Source organism: Prionailurus bengalensis, chromosome B4 (assembly GCF_016509475.1).
Source record: "Prionailurus bengalensis isolate Pbe53 chromosome B4, Fcat_Pben_1.1_paternal_pri, whole genome shotgun sequence".
NCBI lineage: Eukaryota > Metazoa > Chordata > Mammalia > Carnivora > Felidae > Prionailurus > Prionailurus bengalensis.
This window is the reverse complement of record NC_057358.1, coordinates 45462433-45478725: the sequence shown is the minus strand read 5'-3', so window position 1 is coordinate 45478725 and position 16293 is coordinate 45462433. Positions and strand designations below refer to the sequence as shown.

The following is a 16293-nucleotide window of genomic DNA, read 5'->3' as shown; positions in this document are numbered from 1 at the left end:
GGGAAGACATTTTTATGTCACATTTAAGACGGTATTCTGTCTGGGTTTGGGACTGGTTCTGCATGTCTGAGCAAGGAAAGGGCTGTTGTACTCTTCCCACTGGAGTACAACAGAACCAGCCACTCAGTAGGAGTTTTCTGATTTATGCACGAACATAAATCAGCCCATGAGAATGGTGGGGATATGCAGTCCCTTTAAAAGAAGTATCAAGAAAAGTCACAGAAAGGATAGCTTTTTTGTTGCGGTCACCCGAAAATGAGGACGCCGTAGCTGGTCCGGTTTTCCTGATGCCAGAGTTACTGCCATCGAATTAAATACAATTTACTGATTTAATCCCTATTATGCAGTTCCCTCTGTTTGTGTTGTGAAGCATCCAAATAGATGATCCATACCGTGCTCATTGTAAAATCTAATTTATACAGCAAAAGAAACTAGTTTTGAAGTATACAAGTAGCTTAAATTATTTACTGGGGACACCCCCTTCACCACAGACATACGGATAACCCCAGGTATACACAAACACAAAAGTTCCACTGGGCATTCCTGTGAGGCAAAAACAAAGAAACCCAACCCATTTTTTAAGTTCACATTAGCCCTATCTTAAAATCCATGAAAATCTCCCCTGATAAGAAACACTAAAACCTGAGTATGATTATGAAAACCTAGCAAGCAAATATAATAAAATACTGTTTCCTTTAAGCAGACCCTAATGGAAAAGCCATGTTAAAACAGGAAAGGTTTCTCTAATTCCCCACAGATGAGGAAAACAGGTTATTTGTTCATTGTTTCTGCAGTGTCCACTCACTGAGCACATATTAAACGGCCCAAGCCAAAAACAAACAAACTTCGGTGGCTTCAGCCTCCGGCAGAAGCGGTAGGCTCTTCCACCTGGGGGACAGATGGAATCGTGAAATAAATAAAGTGTTCAATAAATGCGGCGATGGGAAAAATAATTGGGGGAAATGGACAAATCATCTTGCCTCCTCACCGTGGCAAACTTTACAACTTTTTAGAAGCAACAAACCACAGCACCACCGGCTCTATAGATATCGATACATACACATGTACATATACTGGAACCAAACACCGTGTTTGCAAACATCCACCATCCTGCATTTACAATGCTGCAAAACACCACCAGAAAGCCGGGAGATTTCTACTCTCAGATACCCTCCCCGCACTGTCAAACAGGGAAGGTCACTTTGCCTGGTCACTCAGATAATGCATCACAGGAGTTTTCTACTTTGGGATTACTCAACTCTCCTATGCATCGGAGTACAATAACCACTCGGCAACTTTAATTACCTTGGTTTAAAAAAGAAAGAACGAAATTCATTGTGCAAATGCCCAGGAAAAGCTGACACCAGGGCTGTCTTTCCGACAGTGCTTGAAATTACAATCAGAGGAGGGGGGAAAAATCCAGTCTGATCTGACCCCGGGAGTCCTTTAAGGGGGAAAAAAAAAAAAAAAAAAGTTCTTCAGCTCCCGTTGGAGATGCAGTCACTTTTTTTTTTTTTTCCTAAGGAGACCACCCCTCCGGAACAAAAGTTACATTTCAGTCACATGTTGGCAGCAGGAGTAGGAGCAGGTTTGTTGTTGTTTTGTTTTTGTTTTTGTTTTTGTTTTTTTACAAAAGCGCACTAATTACGGGGGTGTCTTACAGGTCTAGAGACCACTCGGGTTCCTCCTGCCCAATTGTGACGGGCATTCAATTGTCAAAAAGAAAGGGGGTGGGCTGGGGGGGGGGGGGGGGCGAGGAGCCGAGATGGGGCTCGGCGGGGGGGAGCAGCAAGGTTACACGAAAGGGTACAGCCGCCGCCGCGAGCTGCATCTCCTTCCCCGGCGCCCCAAATAATTCACTGCAACCGAGGCAACTGCAACAGCCCCCTCGGAAGAGCCCAGCACTACTGCCCCGGCCGGTGCAGCTCAAGGTTTCCGAGCACGCAGAGGGAGGGGGAGAAGATCTTTACCTTAATGCTACACTGAGCAGGAGTCTCAGACATGTCTCACAGCGAGAGAGATCAGGAAGTTCTCAGTTTTTTTCCACTTTCCTTTCCTCTCCCCAACCCAGAAGCGCTCCACGGCCAGCCGGACGCGGTCATTTAAGAAGTTTCTTGCAGCATCTCTCCCGGCAGCCGCCCCGGGGGTCTGCGAGCGCGCGGGGCGGGGCGGCCGGCGGAGTTGGGTGCGCGGGGCGGCGGGGGCGTGGGAGCCGGGCCCGAGCGCGGCGGCGGGGTCTGCAGGTCGCGGCGCGGCGCGGCGACCCGGGGCGCAGCCCGGCCGGCCTCCCGCTCTCTCCTCCCACCCGCGGCCGGCGCCCCCGCCCCCCGCCCTCCCGCCGCTCTCCCTCGCTCTCTCGAATGTTTTCCTTCCTGGAAGAGAGAAACTGAAAGGCAGAACTGAGAAAGCTCTTTGCTCATTGATCTTGAGAGTTTCAGTGCAGAAACTGACGTGAATTCCCAGCACTGAGCTCTGCCTCTTAAAGGAGCCACCAGGAAATAAAAGCTCGGGTTACAGCCCGGCATCGGGGAAATAAAAGCCGGGCGGGGGGAGGGGCGGCGGCGGAGGGAAGCCGGGGGAGCGGGGCCGCGCGAGGCCAGGGCCGCCAGCAGAGCGCGCGGCGCAGCCCCCCGCAGCGCGGCCCACGCGCGTCCGCGCAGCCGTGATCCCCTCTGCGGGCCGGGAGCCCGGCTGCCCGGGCGCGGCCGGGCAATCGCCAGGTCCGGGGAGACACGTTGGAAAAAAAACGTTACGCTGGGGCCCCAGAAACCACAAGACAGGTTTTGTGAAACGCCTCCCACCTTCCCCGCCTCGGTCTCTGAGCTACCCTGAAATGCACAAGGTTCCCCCCCCCACCGCCCCGCCGCCCCGCGCCCCAGCAGAGACGCAGTGAGAATAATCATGTATGAAGGGACATTCCGGTAAGGACGCGGAATCCAAAGGAGGAAATAAAACAATAGCCTTTGTTCTGCTTCTCGACCGCTGCCTCTTTAAGAGAATCCACCAGGAAATGGGAGATCGGGTTACAGCCTGCACACGGGGAAATGTGGGAGAGCGAGCGCCGGAGCGCGACGCCGCCGGAGACAAAGCCGGGCGGCCGCGCCGCAGACGCGGGGGGACTGCCGGGCGGGGGGGATTCCCCGCGAAGGTGGGCTCCCCGAAAAGAGCAGGCGCCGCGCGCGCCCGTGGGGGGGGGGAGGGTCGGGGGCGGGGTGCGGCCGCCGCAGGCGCTTCCCCAACCGGGCACGCGTTCTGGGGAAGGGAAGGCTGCTGGGCAGTTATCAAAGGCGGTTGAGTTCCTTTTCCTGAGCGCCCCCCCTTCCTGCCGTTTCGAAATCCGCTGTCCATTTAAAGAAATAGCGGCCGCTACCAACCGAAATAGGTGACTCGACTGCAAAGTTGACAGGACGTGTTCCCGAACATAATACCCCTCCCCGGGACCGCTTCTCTGAAACCGTCATTGGCCGGTTGGATGACCCTGAGATCCCGCCAGGGGAGGAATCTTTGGCTGGAAAAACAATCGTGGGGAAGCAAAATCCGGCGGGGCTGAGGGTTCTAGCCTTGAGCACATGTGGTCTGATCGCTCTCTTATTTTTATTGTCATTCGTAGTCTCAACACGCTCTGAAGTGTCCACTGCAAAACGCTGAGAACATAATTATGTGTTAAATTCCAACCCCCTGCTGATACATACATAGGAGTTTAATGTGTAGATGTGTATTATATTACAAACGTATAAACACGTATGTATAAGTATGTGCCTAATTGTGTGTGTATTGTGTGTGTGTGTGTGTGTGTGTGTGTGTGTAAAACAGGACAGATTTCCCAGTTCCCCACCCTACAGATTTTTCCTACTCACTTGTCTTCAACTCTCCACATAGTAAAATGTGTTCGGACCTCTTCACACATCAAAAGAACGTTCTGAACCAGAAGTGATTAAGGGGGTCGGGATGGAAGGGTCCTATTGCTGGAATGGTGGGAAAAATGGGTTTTTGTGAGCCTCCAGAGATCTCAGCAGTTTTTGTCACCTGGTAGTTCTATCGTCCCCAAGAGGGCTCATGTCCACACCAACTCCTCCACCTGCAGTCCACCCCATCCGACACCCTCCTTAGCTCCTTAGCGCCCCCCCCCCCCCATTATCTCTCTGCCTTTGATCCCTCTACTTATGTTGCAGACATTGACTCCTATGCTGGATTAAATCCTATAAACCTCTGTATCACTTACTTACCAATAAGATCTTTGGCAACTCTCAGCTTCTGTTAAAGGTGGGAAATAGTACCTATCTCATAAGAGTTCAAGCAAATATATACAAGGTACATAATTACCTGAGACTTGCTACATATTATATGTGCTCAATGTTAGCTACAATTATTTAACCTCACGAGTGAATTAACTCTCAACTTCCTTTCTTCCTTACCTTCTCGGAGTGACTCATAGAAGTAATTTGAATTAGAAAGTGTGTGATTCCAAAGCAAAACAATAGTTATGGAAAACTGTACGTTTAGACCAGAGGTTGGCAATCTCTTTCTGTAAAGGGTCAGACACAAAATATTTGAGGGTTTGTGTGCAAAGAGGTAGAATCGAGGATATTATGTAGATACTTCTATAACTAGAGAGAAAATAAATATCCACGTTTTTATTGACAATGTAAGGTGTAATAATAATAATTGTAATCAAGTCTAATAATGAGAGGAATTGAATTTTTTCGGGGGGGGGATTAACATTTTACTTAGTTGAACACCAGAATTAGTGTTCTCTATCATCAAAACTAATTGTTTATCTATCTGTTAATGCTGATCTGTAATGAAATTTTACACATTTCATTTTTGAAAACATTTTCTCACCCAGATAGGTCCTGACAAGTAATCCATGAATGTGTGATTTTAGTCAAGCATATTCATTGCTTAGAACGCATTCATATAATTCTATTAGAATTCTATTAAGTTCTCTTGATATTTCCCCTTTAGCATGCCATTACATTGCAGATTAATCACATTCAATGGAAAATTAGGTGGAAGTGCCTCAGTTGCACAGTTAAGTGGGTTTTAAACACGGAAATTTAGTTTTCAGTTGCATCAAAATCCAAAAACCACTATTGGAATTGTAGTTTGGGGTCAGAAAAACGTAGCTGCTGTAAATGTGTGTTGGAATAGAAATATTGTTCTCGTTTTCACTTTGGATAGCATGGGAAGTTGATAAAGCAGCTTGATATTATTTGTGATTGCAACAATGTTAGTCATGTCAAAATGATTTGACTGCAGTACAAACTTCACACGTTGCTCTGTTTTGCCTTGTAGTTTTAGGTTTGATTCATGAAAAACATCAAGTCTGTAGCAAAAGCTAATTTCCAAAGACATTCAGCTTTCAATAATCATGGTTGAGGGAAGGTTTCACTTATTTATTCCAGCTTATCGGTTGTTTCTCTATTCCTTGTTTCCTGAATTTTTGGCAAATTGGGCATTTTTTTTTCATATTCCACTAAAATTCCTAGGTTGTCTTTGTAGCTTTTCTCCTTTATGTTAAATATAGCTGTCCTCTAAGAATTACAGTTTGCACCTTTAATTATAAGAGTTTATGTTCAAATAATAGTATTCTATTATCAGAATATGTAAGAAACTTACAACAGCATAATTCCATAATTATTCCATAATTTTTCCATAATTATTCCATAATTCCCTCTCCCATCCCTTATGATACTGGCATATCTTTTACTTCTATGCGTTATAAAACCCACATACGTTGTGGGGTAATATTTTGATATTTTAAAAATTGCAAATACATGTATATAATGAAGGTACTAAAATATATGTTTCTTTTTAATTTGCCCAGATATTTGCCCTTTCTGGTACTTCTTAATTTCTTCTTGCAGATATGGTATCATTGTTCTTTGGCCTCAAGAACTTTTGGCATTTCTTGTAGTGCAGGTTGTTGGAGGTAAAGTCTCTCAGCTCTTGTCTGTGTGGGGATGTCTTTATTTCACATTCCTTTTTGAAGGATAATTTGCAGTATATAAATTTTAGGTTGACAGATTCGTTTTCCTTTTGGCACTTTAAAGATGTCATTCCACTTCTGTCTCCATTATTTTTGATTAGAAGTCATTTGTAGTTCAGATTCTAACTCCCTGTGTATAGTATCTTTTTTTTTTTCTCTAGCTGCTTTTAAGGTCTAAATTTGGTTTTCAAAATTTTGACTGTGATGTGCCTAAGTGTAGTTGTTTTTGTTTTTGTTTGTATTTATTCTTCTTGATGTTGGCAGAAATTCTTGGACTATAAGTTGATATCTTTCATCCGTCTTGGAAAATTCTCATCTATTACCTGTCTGAATATTGTTTCTGCTCTTGTTCTCTCTCCTCTCCTTTTATTACTCTACTGATACAAATATTAGACCACATGACCTTTTATAGTTCTAAAGTAACTCTGATCTGTTACAATTTGGATACCTTCTATTTATCTTTTTATACATTTCTTTCCTCTTACTGTTTCCATAGTACTGTCAAGCCAGCCCATCTGATTTATTCCCACTGTTTTTTCACTTTTAGCATTTCCCTTTTTTTTTATATTCTCCGCCACTTTTTTGAAGTTGCCCATATCTTCATGCATGGCTTCTATGTTTTCCTTGAAGTCCTTCAGCATTTTTGTCATACTGTGACAATTCTAAAATCTGGGTTCTTTCCTGGTTCACTTCTATTGATGTTTTCCTTTCTTGGCCATGGGTTATGTTTTCTTATTCGTGTACATGTCTTGATATTGTTTCCTGTGTGCCGGACATTTTATGTGAAAACACAGTAGACAAAGAATTAAATGATGTTTTCCTCCAAAAAGGGTTAATGCCTTCTCCTATAATACCACCAGGATTGGGACTGAGTCTGTATGATGTGTAATTAAACTGACTTTGGGGTTTGTTATAATTTTTTAGTTTGATTCAATTCACCACTGGCTTCGAATATTTTGAAGGCAGGACTAGGACTTTTCCTACAAGCAAATGTTGATTTACAGCTCTTATTCTCCGCTTTGCTGCTCTGCTGGATATCTTCCTTAGCTTGAAGCCTTAGGAGAGGATCTCAGTTCTTTTCTGCTCCTACCCCCAAACTTTCTTAGCCAAAGGCCTGGAATGCCAGGGGTCTCCTCTCAGCTCTTCTACTCCTCTACAAGACTTTCCTAGGGGCACCTGGGTGGCTCAGTTGGTTGAGCGTCAGCTCAGGTCATGATCTTGCAGTTCATGGGTTCAAGCCCTGCGTCGGGCTCTGTGCTGACAGCTCAGAGCCTGGAACCTGCTTCGGATTCTGTGTCTCCCTCTCTCTCTGCCCCTCCCCAGTTTGCGCTGTGTGTGTGTGTCTCTCTCTCCCCAAAACAAATAAACGTAAAAAAAAAAATTAAAAAGTCAAGAGAGATGAGAGTACAGAGGAATTTAAGTGAACTAAATTTCAGATAATGACAAGGATGAGAGGAAAGATCCATAGTGGTTCTCACTCCTGTCTGGAGCAAAGGGAAGAGAAATCCACCACAGCGATGGTAAGGAGAAATCAGCCTACCTTCTAACAAAGTTTGATGGGTGCTTCTAACAAAGCTGAAGTCGGGTGCATAACTGAACCACCCAGGTGCCCCTCTCTGACTTTTTTTAAAACTATAATTATGTAGATTATTTGGCTTGTATTGGGTGTTAGGGAGTGAATTGTGGCTCTTGTGACTCACTACATACAAACATGAAGAGGAACCTGAATGTCTAATCTTTATCCTCCAAAAGAGCGATGAGGATGGGCAAGGACTGGGGAAGAATGAACAATTAAGAATGTGTGGAAAAAGGGGCGCCTGGGTGGCTCAGTCGGCTGGGCGTCCGACTTTGGCTCAGGTCATGATCTCATGGTCCAGGAGTTGGAGCCCCGCGTTGGGCTCTGTGCTGACAGCTCAGAGCCTGGAGCCTGCTTTAGATTCTGTGTTTCCCTCTCTCTTTGCCCCTACCTCTCTCATGCTCTGTCTCTGTCTGTCTCTCTCTCTCAAAGATAAATAAGTGTTAAAATGAAAATTAAAAAAAAGAATGTGTGGTAATGGATGGGGTGCCTGGGTGGGTCATGATCTCTTGAACGATTCTTGGGTTCAAGACCCGCATCTGGCTCTGTGCTGACAGCTCAGAGCCTGGAGCCTGCTTTGGATTCTGTGTCTCCCTCTCTCTCTGCCCCTTCCCCATTCTCACTCTGTCTCTTTCTCTCTCAAAAATAAATAAACATTAACAAAATTAGAAAAAAAGAATGTGTGGAAGTGGCTTATTTAATTTAAAAACGAAAGCCATTATAGTATCATCTTTTTTTAATGAAAATAGCACTTTAAACAATATAACTATAGTAAGAAACACCATCCATGTATCTCTGTGAAACCAGAATTGCTTAACCTAAGAGGAGTCTGTTATAACTGGTGGGGTGGGAAAGAAGAAGAGAAATGTTTATGCTTATCCAAACAAGACATAGATTTTGAAATCTTAAGAATGACTGCCCTAAACTACATTATTTCCTTTATTACATCAGCTGGGGTACAATCAGAAAAGCAGAATCATGGAGGAGGGGGCAGTGTGTGTGTGTGTGTATCTATATAGTGATCCTCCGTCTCTGATTGCATGGTGATTGATATAATAACGGAAATATATATATGACAGGCAGTCAGGTAGAGCAAACGGATATAAAGTGGGTGAAATTAAGAGCAAGCTAGAATACAAAAATATGAGCCCATGAGGATGGACCAAAACACATGACATTCATTGCCCCTGACCTTGATATAGGCTTGGGTATCCTACACCCAAGCTAGGGCCCTTTTTCATGCAACTACACACACACACACACACACACACACACACACACACACGCTGGCCCAGGAGTTTCCGAAGATAAAGGAGGATCTTGGCAAAGGTTGATCAGTCATAGGCTCAGCTGCTGCCACACACCAATGAAGTGAGGCAACAGATGAATGACAATGTGTGGGATCTACAAAATGCGGCTTCATTTCTACCCAGATCACACAAGACGCTCCCATGGACCAGCCTAACTGAAAACAGAGAGAGAAGTGAATTCTGGGAATGTAGGGAAACCCAAGTGTTCACATTACAAAGTCACCGCAGGGGCACCTGGGTGGTTCATTTGGTTGAGTGTTTGACTTTAACTCAGGTCACAATCTCATGGTTCGTGACTTTGAGCCCCACGTCGGTCTCTGCACTATCAGCACAGAGTTCTTGGAATTCTTGAATTCTCTCCTTTCTCTCTTCCCTACCCCTGCTCTCTCCCTCTCTCCACCCCCCCCTTCAAAATAAATAAACATTTTTTTTAAGTTAGAAAAACAGCCACTGCAATAGTTTCCCCTAAGCCTTCTCTGACAGTTATATTTTTAGAATTGTTCACTACTGTCACATCTTTTCCCATCTAACCTTCAAACTATTCTCTTCCATATGCCTTCTTTCTATGGTTTCCCCATCTTCGTTACTAACACCACAATATTACCAACCTCCAACTTAGCCTCAAAATAATTTTTGACCTGCTGCTCCCTTTTATGTCATGTATATTGCCTGTTCCCAAATCTCTGTTTCATTCACAGATTCTCCTCATTTTCCCAGAAGCAGCAACTCTTCAGTTTGGGTTATTGCCACTTCTTTTCTTCCACCACCAAACGTCTATGGTTCGTCCATAATCTACTGAGTATGTCTGCCCAAATCTCTTCGTTAGTTTCCCCTTATCGGCAGGGGATATAGTCCAAGACCCCAAAACCACAGGTAGTATTGAACCCCACATGTACTATGTTTTTTTTTTCCTATTCATACATATCTACCTCTGATAGTTTAATTTATAAATTAGGTGCAGTAAGAGAGTAACAACAACAATAATAAAATAGAACAATTACAATAATACACCGTAAAGAAGTTATGTGAATATGGTCTTTCTCTCTCTCAAAATATCTTGTTGTACTGTACCCATCCTTCCACTTGTGACGATGAGATGATAAAATGCCTACATGACGAGATGAAATAAGGTGAATGACATGGGTGCTGTGAATTAGTGTTAGGCTACCATTGGCCTTCTGGTGATAAGTCAGAGGGAGGATCATCTGCCTACAGACTACAGTTGACAGAGGGTGACTAAAACCATGGAAAGTGAAACCATGGAATAGGGGGGGAACTACTGTACTTTCATTTCTGTCTTTCTGTCTTGTCCTATATTACTCAGAATTCTACCCACACACCTAAACTGTGAAACTGTTTGTTTTCTGTCAAGTTGGACCTGACGCTCACATCTTTCATAAATCCATCCTTCACTATATAAATGGAAGGTATCCACAAGTTAAGGAGTTGGAATGCTGGAGCGGATGCATTATGTAAGAACTGTTCAGCCATCCCCTACTTATGACCTAGGAGGGTTCAGAAGACATTTCCTTCATCAAGGCTTTAAGAAATGCATTGTTGAAGCAAACAACAACATCTGTGCACGGTTTTGTATTAGCCATTCTCTATAAGCCATTAATGCTCTCATTAAACTGGGTCCCTTGAATTCACTGGGGATAGTGGGACACTGGAATGACAGGCACCAAGTGACGTGACTTAACTATCTTAACTACCAGAAACAAGGGAAACATTGTAATAATGGACAGAGCTAAAGAGATAATCAGAATGGCTTGCTCTTTGGCATTGGCTAATTCATTGTAATCTTCCTAGGATTGAAATATGTAGACACCCCACTAATGTCTTACTTGGCTTGTATGAACAAAAAAAGTTCCAGGCCTGGAGTAAAGACTTCTGACTTCAGTCCAAGAGTAGATAGTCCTAGATCCTCCAATGATTCCCAGGCTTGATTCAATCTGGATAAGTTAGATGCAGAGCTCCTTAAATGAAGATGAGGCAAGTCTCCTTGAGGAACAACCCTGCTACGTTGCCAAAATGTATACTGTAAATCTTCCACCTTCCCTTCCAAAGACACTGTGGCAACTTACCGGTATTATTGCATAGTAAGGGAGGGGAAATAACCAGAATTTGGGGTATTACTCATTACTAGCTCTGAATTAATGACGATTCCTAGAACCCCAAATGTCACTGTGGTGTGACAGTCGGAGTAGGGCCTAAGAAGTCAGGGAATAAATGGAGTTTTGGCTTGAGCCCAACTCATAGTGGACCTAGTGGAAGTCCAAACCCACTCCACGATTATTTTCCAGTTCTGAAATGCAGAGTTTACATATTCCGCGAATGACAGAATCCCACACTGTTCCCCACATTATGGAGTGAGGGCTTTATGGTAGAAAAAGCCAGGAGGAAGTCCCTAAAAGTCCTGTTACTTGCCAAAACGGTTAACCAAAGGCAACATAGCATTCTCAGAATAGTGTCACCACTAAGGCTTTGAAAATTGGACAAGTGGTGACTTCTAATACATTCCCATTTATTTCACCTATTTGGCCTGTGAAGAAAAGCTAGATTTGGAGGAATGCTGGTAGATTGTAATGAATTTTGTCAGGTCATAATTCTAATCACAGCTACTCTTCCAAATGAGGCTTCCATATTGGAGCAAACTGATACAATCCTTGGTCCTTAGTATGCACCTCTTGATCTGATTAGTACTTTTCCTTTTATCTTTCATAACAAAGACTACAAAAAGCAGTTTGCTTTCAAATGGTGGGGCTAGCAATGTACTTCACTGTCCTAATCCATCACCCATAATCCCATGTAAAAATATCTTTATTGCCTCTCCATTCCACGAAATATCATCTTGGTCCATGGTAGCAATTATAGCATGTTGATTGGACCTGATGAGCAGGAAGTAGCAAATATCCAAAGGGTGAGAAATAAATCTCATCAAAGTTCTGGGGACTTCCACCTTAGTGACTGCCTCCTCTGATCTGGGGCATGGTCGAGATATCTCTGCTAAGGTGAAAAATTTGCTGCACCTAGCCGCTCCTACTCCAAAGACAGAAACACAACATTTAGTGGGTTTCTAGTGTTCGGGGAAAGAGAAGGCTCGGCAACAGGTCCAAGTTAGGTGCCAGCCCCCCTGGCACTTGAGCCCCTTGATCCAGAAGGCCCACTGATACTTAAAACGTCTGTGACAAATAGGGATGTTGTATGGGGCCCTTGGCAGGATCCTGGGTGAATTATAGAGCAGTCCTGTAGGATTTGGAGCGACGCTATGCCACCTTCTAAAGATAACCATTCTCGGGGCACCTGGGTGGCTCAGTCTTGCTAAGCACCTGACTTCAGCTCAGGTCATGATCTCACAGTCCGTGAGTTCGAGCCCTGCGTCAGGCTCTGTGCTGACAGCTCAGAGCCTGGAGCCTGCTTCGGATTCTGTGTCTCCCTCTCTCTCTGCGCCCCTCCCCCCCCCGCTCATGCTCTCTCTGTGTCTCAAAAATAAATAAAAACATTTTAAAAAATTAAAAAAAATAAAGATAACCATTCTCCTTTTAAGAAATAGCTTCTGGTTTGCTACTGAACCCTGAAAGAGACTGAAGGCTTGACTTTGGACTCCCAAGTTGCCATAGACCCTGAACTGCTCATTTGAGGTATTGTTTACCCCACGAAGGCATTATGTGGGGCATGCACTGAGCGCTGCAACATGAGTAGAAATAATACATGTAAAATCCGGCCCAGGTAGGTCCTGATGGTACAAGTAGGTTGCATCAGCACCTGACCCCGATTCCGATGGCTCTGATTCCTAGTAATTGTCTCCTCTGTCTCCACCCGCACCTCTGGCCTTTCGGGAAGTCCTCTGTGTCCACTGTACTAAGGAAGACAAAATTCAGGCCTGACTACAGATGGGTTTTCAGGGTACAATGGCAGCACCTGAAAGCGGATAGCTGCCACACTACCACCCTACTCAGAAGAGGCCCCAAGGACAGTCATTATGGAAAATCTCTCAGGGGCCCGAGCCGGATATAGATTTGCCTGTCCTGCCCGCAATGTTTCTGGCAACACCACCTTCTGCGAACCACAAAATGCCTCACTCATCCCCATGGCGTTGCACACGGCATTGCTTTCTGAACAGAAAACCGATGTTACACCAAATGAATGACAGCAGTGGGCTCAGGCTCATGGGATTCACTGGGGTTATCATGTTCTCCATCACTTGGAAGCAGTTGGCCTGACAGGACCGGGGAATGGCCTTTTGAAGACTTCGATGGGGTGCCAGCCGGATGGCAACGCTTTTCGGGGAAGAATAATGTCTTACAGGATGTGATATACACGCTGAGTAAGCAGCCACCATATGGCGCTTTTTATCTCAGTTCCAAGAATCAAGGGATAGAAGTGGGATTGCTCCTCTTATTAATAACGCTACCGGTCCACCAGAAAAACCATGCTTTCCTTCCCTCACCTTTGTGCGCTGTTGGTTTAGAGGTCTTAGTTTCCAAAGGAAGAGTGCTTTCTCCAGGGGTACAAAAATGATTCCATTGAACTGGAAGCTGGTGCTGCAACCTGGCCATTTGGGTCTTCTCATGCCACTGAATCAACAAGGAAAAAAAAAAAAAGAAAGTGCCTTACTATATTAGCTGGTTGATGGATCCTACTCCTCAAGGGGAAATTGGATTGCTGCTACAAAATGAGGGCAGAAGGAGCAATCTCTGGAATTCAACAGATCCTCTGGGAATACCTCTTCGTACTCTATACTCCTATGTGCTATGAAAAAATGTTGATAGAGGGGTGCCTGGGTGGCTCAGTCGGTTGAGCGTCTGACTTCGGCTCAGGTCATGATCTTGCAGTCTGTGGGTTCGAGCCCCGCGTCAGGCTCTGTGCTGACGGCTCACAGCCTGGAGCCTGCTTCAGATTCTGTGTCTCCTTCTCTCTTTGCCCCTCCCCAACTTGTGCTCTGTCTCTCTCTGTCTCTCAAAAAGAAATAAATGTAAAATTTTTTTTTTTTAAATGTTGATAGAAAGTCACAGCAACCCAATATAGCAGGACTGCAAATGACACAGAACCTTTAGGGATGAAGGTTTGGGTCACCAAATCTGAATGCTTACCGAGAGCAGCAGATACTAACCCAAATACTCTCTGGGTAGTGGAGAAAGGAGTTTATAAATACCAGCTATGATCATGTGAGCAATCGCAGAAATGAGGATTGTAGTAGTCATGAGTATATTTTCTCTTTGATGTGACTATATTCATACATGTGTATATAGACACAAATACGCACCATTTCTTTTTCTCTCTCCCATTCCTCTACTGTCTAACATAAAATATTCTTTATGCATTAGTATGTGAGTTACAAGATATCCAAGAAGGAGTGGGATCCAGCTATAAGACAAATGGACATCATCAAAGATGGATCTCATTTGTGTATTCTTTGGGAAAAATCAGTGCCTTTTCAGTTGCATGAGGGGTAGTTACATTTTCTTTTTTTTTCTTTAAACATTTTTTAAAATGTTTATATTTATTTATTTTTGAGAGACAGAGAAAGACAGAGCATAAGTGGAGGAGGGGCAGAGAGAGAAAGAGACACAGAATCGGAAGCAGGCTCCAGGCTCTGAGCTGTCGGCACAGAGCCGGACGCGGGGCTCGAACCCACAAACCACGAGATCATGACTTGAGCGGAAGTCTGACGGTTAACTGACTGAGCCACCCAAGCGACCCAGTAGTTACATTCTCTTCAGTGGAAGCATGATTTCTCTGTTATCTTTATTTGGAAGTGGTTAAAAGAAGACATATAGCTGCCAAATTGAAAAATAGTAGGCTACACTGAATTGGACTATTTTCCAGAATTCCCTTTCCATTATGACTCTGAGTTCGAGTTGGTCAAAAGAAGAGCCAGATGAAATCTGGAAGGTAGACGTCAGGTAGAGACCACTACTTTCAGAAACTTGTTGCACTCAGATATCGCGATGGATAGATGCAGAAGTCCCCATTGGATCTGGGTTGGCCTCACTTTAAATTCCGTGATCAGCCCACAGAGATCACAGCTTTCCATAGAACTCTCGAAGGTACCCTTTTAGTGGCCTCACTTGGGCCACTAAATATGATTGGCCTTTCGAGTTTCCCTGAAAGTTTCAACTTGTCCACCTGTGCCATTGTTTTGAGTTTATTGATTATTGATGGCTCACTGGTACAGTCCATGCAGGAAAGGCATGATAAATAACGTGATTTTGTTTTCATTTACCAATGAATGATTCTCTATTATCTTTCCAAAGTGACCTCCTACGTTTCCACCCAAGCATCTAAACTCATGGATTTAAACATATTTGATCTGTTTTCATGCATTGCGATCAGTGCCCTTAGTGCCCTTGGTGATGTCCAAATTGTCCACCTTAGGGCGCCTGGGTGCCTCAGTCGGTTGAGCATCCAACTCTTGATTTTGGGTCAGGTCATGATCTCAGGGTTGTGGGATCGAGTCCAGCATTTGGCTCAATGCTGAATGTGGAAACTGCTTAAGATTCTCTCTCTCTCTCTCTCTCTCTCTGCCCCTCTTCCATGCACATGCTCTCTTTCTCTCTCTCAAAAAAAAAGTTAAATAAAATAAAATTCCCATTATTATTTCTCCTTTCACCTATGCATTATTTAAAAAGTATGGTCACCTTTTAAATATTCAAGAGTGTGGAATTTTTTTACTTATTTTAATTTATTTTTAATTGACATCTTAGTTGCATTATGCTTCAAATATTACTCTCATCTGGTACCAGTAGCTTGAAAATTTCTGAGATGCCTTATATGTCCATGTATAGAAGTCTACAAACTTTTCCTGTGAAAGGTCAGATAGTAGATATTTTAAACTTGGTGAGCCATATTTTTTCTTCACCTTATCAATTTTTTATTTTATATAATTTGATATTATTTTATTAGGTATACATAAGTTTAGAAGTTTTAGATCTTGTTGAACTGAGCTTTTATAAAACTGTTTTGAGTGTCTCTATTTACAGTTAATAATTTTTAATCTTAACTCCTATTATTGCTGATAAAAACCATAGCCACATCAGCTTTCTTTTGGTTCATATTTGCCTGTGATGGCCTTCTTTGCCTTTTTATTTTCAAGCTTTACTTGCTCTGATAATTTTGGTGGCTCTCTTTTGAACATGAATAATTAGATTCAAAAATGTTTTTTGGACATTACCTGCTTTTTTACTTATGAACATACTTGATTTGTATATTGTGATGACAGATTTATCTGGACTTATTTATACACTGTCATTTTAAATTTCTATCTGTCCCGTTTTTCGCTTGTTTCTTTTTGTCTCCTTTCATAGCAGATGCAGTAACGATCAGTAAATATCCCAGATGCTGTCCTATCTGAACACTTGCATTTTTTAAATATAATTTATTGTCAAGTTGGCTAACATACAGTGTATACAGTGTGC

General features: G+C 43.5%; 1 protein-coding gene across 2 annotated transcripts in view; it reads right to left on the bottom strand.

Moving 5' to 3' along the window:
• The window catches only part of ETV6 (ETS variant transcription factor 6), a 257241-nt gene extending 254759 nt beyond the window's left edge, over positions 1-2482 (bottom strand). The window contains exon 1 of one of the 2 annotated variants that reach the window (XM_043561574.1): positions 1971-2482. In XM_043561574.1, coding sequence (XP_043417509.1) covers positions 1971-2003 — 33 coding nt within the window. In that variant the 5' untranslated portion in view covers positions 2004-2482. The remainder of the gene's footprint in view (positions 1-1970) is intronic. The other variant, XM_043561573.1, reaches the window with a different exon arrangement.
• Positions 2483-16293: the final 13811 nt, after the last annotated feature.